The 8,784-nt window shown below is 41.8% G+C and overlaps 1 protein-coding gene across 1 annotated transcript in view; it reads left to right on the plus strand.

Annotated features, from left to right (window-relative positions):
* The window catches only part of AKAP4 (A kinase (PRKA) anchor protein 4), a 30,817-nt gene extending 23,250 nt beyond the window's left edge, over positions 1–7,567 (plus strand). The window contains exons 6-7 of the mRNA XM_011946739.1: positions 3,934–4,085; positions 7,369–7,567. Of these exons, the coding sequence (XP_011802129.1) occupies positions 3,934–4,085; positions 7,369–7,567 (351 nt within the window). The remainder of the gene's footprint in view (positions 1–3,933; positions 4,086–7,368) is intronic.
* Positions 7,568–8,784: the final 1,217 nt, after the last annotated feature.

The following is an 8,784-nucleotide window of genomic DNA, read 5'->3' on the forward strand; positions in this document are numbered from 1 at the left end:
TGGTGGCACTTGTAATTCTAGCCTCCTCTGGTCTGTCTGCTAATATTTACTTTTCAGAATTCTCAAATAGTTTGGCATGCATTCTGTACAGGCTTTGTACTCAAGTTCAGTAGGCAATAAAGGGAGGTGTGTGTTTATTCCATCACGTACGGAATAAAAATCAGCCCTCACTTTTAAACCCATGCCATTGCGCCTCTCCACATGAATGTCCATAGACACTATGAACTCATCCTGTGCTAATTGTATTCATCATCTGCTCACCTGCCTTATCTCTTCCAGTGTTCCCTATATCAACCAGTCCCACCATCCTCATTTACCCAGTTGTCCAAGCTGGAACCCTGGGCATTGTCGAGGACTCCTCTCTCTGTCTAATGTCTACATCCAATCATACACTCACTCCTGGCTTCCCTCTCCTTATTTCCACTACTTTAAATTATTCATGCCTTCATTCTTTCTTGCCTGGATTATTGCTTATTGTCAGTTAATTGGTGTGACTAGGAAATTGTTTTCCTTTTGTTGACTTCCTACTTCATAAACATCGTATTGGCTATATACAGAAAACTGAACAAAGTTATAAGCTCAAAACATTATCAATAAATTACCACAAACTGAGCCCACCCATGGTCAAGAAACAGAACATTCAAAGCACTCAAAAGCCCCTCTTGGTTCTGCCTTTTTTTTTTAGGCAGAGTCTGTTGCTCAGGCTATAAGGCCGTGGTGCAATCGCAGCTCACTGCAGCCTCAACCTCCAAAGCTCATGTGAAGTGGGCTCCTTCTATCTCAGCGTCCCAAGTAACTGGAACCACATGCATGCACCAACACAGTGGGTAATTTTTTTTTTTTTTTTTTTTGTAGAGATGAGGCTTCACTATGTTGGCCAGGCTGCGTTCTGCCTTTTACAACACTTCATAGCTAAATAGAATCACATTGTATGATTTTTTGTGCATTTGATTTTCTTTGCTCAACATTATGCTTGTGAGAGTCAACCGTATTGCTGTTTGTTGTTTTATTCTAATATTGTATAATATTCCATTATATATCATGCATTGTATAGCTGATGTACATTTATTTAGATTGTTTCCAGTTTGAGCCTATTAGGAAGAGTGCTGCTATGAATGCGCCTATGCATGACTTTGTTAGCCACAAGCACTTATTTTATTGGATATATACCTACAGGTGATATTCCTGATATGACTATATTCAACTTTAATAGATCGTGACAAACCCTGCCACAGTGTTTGTACAAATTTACTCTTCCATCAGTGGTATAGGAGAGTTTCTATTGCTGTGTATCTGGATAATATTTTAGGAGATTAACATATTTATTTATTTTTTTTCTTCCGGTACATTCCTCCTTTTCTTTCCTTCCATCAAGTGGATAGCTGATTCAGGTCCTCTTGGCTACCAGGAGGTTTGTAGCAGGGCAGAAAATATGGCAGAAAAGTGACTTTTCCTACAGCACTTTAAAAAAATAGAGATGGGGTTTCACCATGTCACCCAGGCTGGTCTGGAACTCCTGGCAATCCACCTGCCTCGGCCTCTGGAAGTGCTGGGATTACAGGGGTAAGTCACTAGGCCTGGCACCCTACAGCACTTTCTGATTTTGGTTCACAACAGCCTTGAGCCTCAGAGGGGGGAAAGTTTGCCAGTAAAGAAACAAAACAAAAACCATCTTGGAGGAGACATGAAGGGAAAAGGATTTTTTTCCACATCAAAAAAGTGATTTCCCTGATAAAAGGGGAGAAGTGAAAGTTCCAGAGCAGCAGAGCCTGGGCTGGCTTCTGGGCAGTGTGCATGGGAAGGCAGCAAGACCCCAGAGAGAAATGATGAGGTGGAATCTAGGAGGGTGGGATGTCAAGCAGAGGATTTTTGCAGAATCATCAGAGTGCTGTTGGGCCTGAAGGGTCCTGCACAGGGGCCAGTAGCTATCTCAGCATTAGCCACTGTGAGTATATGACTTGATGACCAGAGAGGGCCATACCCCTATGTCCTGGTACATACAAAAATCAGAACTCAGGCACAACTCTGAGTGAAGAGTCCCAAGAATAATTGAGGTCGAGTTTCCCTCCAGACTGTGAGTCCTGGGAGCTCAAAGTGGAATTCACTCTGATTTGTAAAAAGATGTGCCACTTCTTACCTGAGTGGTGGACTAATACGTGTACCTGCTACATGGGCCTAGCTTTTCCCCAAGGCTAGTGCTAGCACATATAGAATCTTCGTGAAAGTTGTGTTTGTTGTTGTTATTGTTGTTGTTGTTTTTTCTGAAAGGAACTACCTCTGGGCTGACCCATCAGGAAAAGGCTCACTTTCCTCTGAGCTGGCAGTGTTGTGCTGGGGTGCTTGGCTTGATATATAGAATTATTGGGCTGCATTGCAGCCCACATTCACATCCATTATACCACACACGATCTGCAGAAATACACATAACAATCTTGAGTGGCTGGCTCCTTTTCTTGCTCTGCTCCGCATTGCCTAGGTCTGCACTGACAAATACACTAGTCCCTAGCTGTCACGGTAAAACTACACGCCAGATTTCAATGACTTCGTATTCAAAAAAGAGTGCAAAGTGTCATTAATCAGTATTCTTTCTGATTACATGTCAAAATGATAATATATTTGATATAGTAGGTTAAATGAATTATAATATTAAAGTTGATTTTGCCCATTTCTTTTTTCATGTGGCTGCTAGAATATTTAAAATTGTATATGTGGATCACATTATATTCTTAACGGACAATGCTGATGTAGGTGAAGTTCAAACTCCTGACTTTCACAGGAAAGCGCATTGTATGCTGGTCTTTCCTTCTTTGATAGCCTTATCTCCCCTCCAGTTTCCTCTTTTTCCTTCTCACTCTGAAGCGTGTACACGCACACTAACTCATCTGTTCTTGCAGCCACTCAAAAATCTCTTATAATTTCCTTTCATGATGTTTGCTTTTGCACAGGCTTTTTCATTTTCCTCTAATGCACTTGTTTCCATTGGGTATTGGGTTCCTCATGTGTCAAACTAAGAGAGAGCAACAGATCTGGAACATTCTTTCCACCCCAGTGGTTTTATAATTTGGTCTTACACAAGTATACAGTTGCCTGGATGATCCAATGGTCATTTGCATTTGCATTTTCATTCAAGGGGAGGAAATAAAGATAGATACTATGCACTGATGGCCTACTGTGTGTTAGGCTCTGTTCCCATGGCTTTCCATACCACTTAATCTCATTAGCATTCCTATGGGATGGGTATTATCATTAACCCTGTTTTATAGATGGGAAAACCTAGAATCAGAGAGGTTCCCTGATTTGCCAAGGTTAGTAGAGACTTCAGAGCTCACACTCTTATCACATATACCGTATTTGAGAAGCTGGGAGTTGATAGCACTTTCCATTCACACCAGGCATGGGGCTCCAGCCTGTAATTCCAGCACTTTGGGAGGCCAAGACGGGAGGATCCCGTGAGCCCAGGAGTTCAGGACCAGCCTGGACAACATGGAGAAACCACATCTCTACAAAAAATACAAAAATCTGCCAGGTACAGTGGCACATGCCTGTAATCTGAGCTTCTCTGGAGGCTGAGGTGGGAGGATCAACTGAGCCGGGGAAGTGAAGGCTACACTGAGCTGCTATCATGCTACTGCACTCCAGTCTGGGTGACAGAGCGAGATGCTGTCTCAGAAAGAAAAAAAAAGAAAAGAAAAAATTCACACAATGAAAGGATAACTCAGGAAGGATTGTGAGCTACCCAGACCTCTTGTTCTGTCCATATTCTTTCAACATCCCACTATCTGGTCTCCCTTAGACACTAGCCAACAGGTGTCTCTCTGGCTGTCACTGTCTGAACTTCCTTCCATGTTTCTAGTCCTGTAAAAGCTCAATCTAGAGGCTCAGCCTGCACTCCAGGTGGACGCTTTTGGATGCTTTCTCCCCATTCTTGTTCAGCTGTCCCAAGAATCCAAAGGGTCTGGCAAGAAGGGGAGTGTCAGTGTGCCTCAGACCCCTCTCTTCAGGTTTCAGGATTTCCCTGTGTTCTCCAGAGTTAGGTTTCTCAACAGGAAGAAATACATTCACCTGAGAATCCCACCAAGTCATAGGTAAACATGGGAGAAATATGCACATACAAGAGCAAAAGTACATCCATGCTAACAAGGCCTCTCCTCAACACACACTCACGTGCTCACATACACACACTCATACTTTGTAAATAACATTCGAAAATCAATGTAATGGCAACATTAAACGGGAGTTGTGGGGAAAATCATCTTGGGCTCCACTCCTGGTTTTGCCCCACAGTAGCTCTGTGACCTTGAGCAAGATGACCGACCCCCACCTTTGCCTCAGTTTTACAGCCTCTGGAGAGTCTTTTTTATCCTGTAGATAACTATGTTAAAACGAACACAACTTCATTTGCTTCTTTCCCCTGTCCCATTTTCCCTACCCCCACCAGAGGCAAATATTATTATGCATGTGGGATGTAACGATTTGATTCAAGACTGTGGGATTCCTGAGGACAAGGACTCAACTCTTTCACCCTGCACATCCCCCGCGCCAGGCACAGGGCTCAGTCAGTGTTTGATGGATGATGGGAAGAGTGGACTTTCTGTTTTCCCTCACATACTCTTTGTTGGTTCTCCTCTCACAGGGGCAGGGGAGGGTGGGCTCATTCCTGCGAGGGACACAAGAGCAGTGCCTGCCCTTGAGGTACTTATGATTAATTGAGGAGAGAAGAGAAATGTACAAGGCAGCATATTCTAAGGGCCACATGAAGGGACCAAGTACTGTTTGAGTTCAGAGGAAAGACTGGGCTAGGCCCAGGAGGCCTCAGAGCTGAGATAGGATCTAAGTTGGGTGTTAAAGGAAGGGAAGGTTTTAATTAATTATCAGGTAAGTAGGGAGAGTATTAGAGGACAAAAGCAACCCAAGCAAACATGTGGAGGAAGGAATAGAAATACTTCCTTGGACACAATGGTGTCTGGTAGGTTTCTCTCTGATATATCATCATCTACAATTAACTGCTGATCTATGCCTGGAGTTCCCAAGGCAGCCTGTTATTCAAAACCAGCTCCTCTGATCACCACTTGGGGATTCTGCAGGCTAGCTCACAGGTCACTAGTTTCATAAGTTGCCGTAAATTGTATTCTGGATCTATTGTATGAGTCCAGTGGATGTGTACTGAGGTAAATGATGGGCTGCTGCACAGGCAGTGCCTATCCAGGTGCGTTTATAGCAGTATGACTCGATATTTTATTTAACAAACACTTATATATTTATCTATAATATAAACATACAAACACATGGCATTTACTAGTGCTAGGCATTGTTCTAAGTACTGTATTATATTAACTCATTAACAAATATCAACCTTGGCCAAGCATAGTGGCTTACGCCTCTAATCCCAGCACTTTCAGAGGTTGAGGTGGGAGGATCACTTGAGGCCAGGAGTTTGAGACCAGCCTGGGCAACATAGTGAGACCTCTTCTCTGCAGAAAATTTAAAAAATTAGCTAGGTGTGGTGGTGCACACCTGTAGTCCCAGCTACCCGGGAGGCTGAGGTGGTTGGATCACTTGAGGCGAAGACTTTGAGACCAGCTTGGGTAATATTGTGAGACCTTGTCTCTATAACAAATAAAACAAATTAGCCAGGCATGGTGGCGGCTCCTTGTGGTCCCAGTTACTCAGGAGGCTGAGGTGGGAGGATTGTTTGAGCCCAGGAGTTCCAGGATACAGTGAGCTGTGGTCACGCCACTATACTCCAGCCTGGATGACAAAGCAAGACCTTGCCTAAAAAAAAAAAAATCAGGCAGTTGCAAGTGCAGTGGCGTTTACAACTAATGACCACAACCAGTGATAGATTTCTTTGTTGCTTCTTTACTCCCACTGCTTCACTTGACTAGCAAAAAAAAAAAAAAAAAATTAACCTTGTATTGGGCCATAAGGTAGTTGCTATTGTTATCCTCGTTTTAGAGATGAGTAAACTGAGGCACGGGAGGTTAAGTTACTTACTCATGGACTCATGGTCACACAGGTAGTAAGCTGTAGAGCTGAGATTCAGTCAATTCTTAACTGTTATACCAGAGTGCCTGTCTCCACAAATGCCTTTGATGAATGGTTGTATTAAGGTCCTTTAAATCCCGTTAAAGGAATCTTGAGACTATTCCTTTTCTTTTTCTGTCTTCCTTCTTTTTTTTTTTGTCAACTTACTAACCAATATTTGTTTCTTTAAACACACTTCTTATTTTGAAATAATTTTAGACTTACATAGAAGTTGCAAAGATAGTACTGAGTATTCACGTATACCCCTCACCCAGTTTCTGCTTTCTTAACCTGTTACATAACCATGGTCCTTTCATCAAAATTTAGAGATCAACATTGGTGGATTACTGTTAACTAACTACAGACTTTATTCATATTTTACCTGTTTTGCCACTAATATCCTTTTTCTGCTCCAGGATTCAATCCAGGATACCACATTTCGTTTAGTCACTATGTCTTCTTACTCTCCTCTGGTCTGTTTGTCAGTTTTTCCTTGGTACTAATGACCTTCACAGTTTTTAAACATATTGGCCAGGTATTTTGGGGAATGTCCCTCAATTTGGGTTTGTCTGATGTTTTCCTCATAATTAGACCAGGGTTATGGGTTTGAGGGCAGAATACCACAGAGATGAAATGCCCTTCTCATCAAATCGTGTCATTGGGAGCATAATATCCACATGACTTATCACTAGTAAGTTAATCTTGATCACCTGGCCAAGGTAGTGTTTGTACGGTTTCTCTACCATAAAGTTACTATGTTTCCATTTCTATATATATTTCTACTTTATGGATGCATTAGTTTGAAGTGAGTTGTTAAGTCCAGCCCACACTCAAGAGGGAGGGTATCAAGCTCCACCTACCGGAGGAAGGGATTATCTACATATATTATTTGGAATCATTCTGTAAGGAAAATTTGCCCTTTCTCCCCCATTTATTTATTTGTTCAATCATGTATTTATATCATCATGGACTCATGTATTTCATACTTTGGGTTATAATTCAATACTATGTTATTTCTTCCTTTTTGTCATTTCTGCACTTTTGAAAGGTTATCGGCTTGCAAATCCACAATTCCTTATTTTGGGGTTTGTTTAAAGCAGAAACTATCTGAATTACATTCTGGTAGACAGTTTGGGGAGGATGCGCATGCATGCACCCACTTTACAGATAAGGAAGTTGAAATTGGTAATGCTGAATGAGTCAAGCATGCTTATACAGAATGTGATGGAATCTTATACAGGAATCGTCTCTCCAAAATTCTCAATAAGTAGATTTCCATCGTCAGCCTTCGCATTTCTGGTGACATGAAGATCATTAGCTCACAAGGCATCTCTTTTGCTGTAGGGTCTGCTCGATTCCTAGTGGGACTGTGGGCATTCAGGTAGTAGGATTGGGAGAGGGAAAGGGAGATGGTAGCCTTGGGAGAGCAGACTGTGATGGAGCAGCTGGCAAGAAAAAGGATTTGACTAGAGAGGAAGCAGCAACTGAATCTAGGACGGTACAACTGAAAACTGGTGTGTTTCCCAGGATTTCAGGGAAGTAGTTGTCTGCCAGGCTGACAAAGTGTATGCAGGGAGAGGACCTGCACTGACCACCCCCCACCACAGCCCATGCCCATCTAGCTGTCCACTGTTCCCCTCGGCAGACAACTTGCAGTTATTTTATTACTCTGTTGGCCCACCCCCTGTATATCCATTCTTAGATATAAAATATATTCACCAAGGTAACAAATATTTCTTAAGCATCCACTATATCTGCCGTTGCCATGGGTGAGTTGGAAGGGCAGTGTGTGTGTATGTGTGTGTTTAGGAAGCGTGTAGGTAGGTGTGTAGGAGGTGACAAAAGACTTTCTGTTGCTCATATACACTTGGAATACATTAATTTAAGTATTTCCCCATCCTTTTATACTTGATTTTTAAATTAAGTATAGCTTTATTGAGACATAATTCACACAGCATACAATTTGCCCATTTAAAGTGTACAGTTCAGTGGTTTTGATATATTCACATATGTGCGTAACAATTGCCACAGTCAATTTTAGAACATTTTCATCATCTCAAAAAGAAACCGTTTAGCTATCATTTCCCTATCCATCCACCCGCTTCCCCAAGCCCTAAGTAATCACTAATCTACTCTCTGTCTCTATACATTTCCCTATTCTAGGCTTTCATATGAATAGAATCAGATAATGTGGGGTCTTTTGTGACTGGCTTTTTTCACTTAGTATGTGTTCAAGGTTCATCCATTTGAGAACATATGTATCAGTGCTTTATTCCTTCAATAGCTGGATAATATTCCATTGTATGAGTATATCACATTTTGCTTATCCATTCTTCTGTTGATGAACATTTGGTTCATTTCCACCTTTTCACTATTGTGACTAATGCTGCTATATACGTTCATGAACAAATGTCTGTGTGGGCTTATGTTTTCAATATTCTTGGGTATATATTTAGGAGTAGAATTGCTGAGTCATATGGTAACTGTGTATTTAATTTTGGGGGAACCACCAGACTTTTCTAAAGAAGCTGGACCATTTTGTGTTCCCATCAACAGGTTATGAGGGCTTCCACTTCTCCACATTTTCACCAATACTTGTTATCTGCCTTGATTCTAGCCATCCCAGGCGGTATGCAGTGGTACGTCATTGTGATTACAATTTGCAGCATCCTCGGTGACTCATGATGTCTGTTTTCATGTGCTTATTCACCTTTCTTACATCTCATTTGGAGAATTGCCCATTCAAATTCTTTGCCTTTT

The sequence above is a fragment of the Colobus angolensis genome, unplaced genomic scaffold (genome assembly GCF_000951035.1).
Source record: "Colobus angolensis palliatus isolate OR3802 unplaced genomic scaffold, Cang.pa_1.0 Scaffold252, whole genome shotgun sequence".
In the NCBI taxonomy this organism is placed as follows: domain Eukaryota; kingdom Metazoa; phylum Chordata; class Mammalia; order Primates; family Cercopithecidae; genus Colobus; species Colobus angolensis.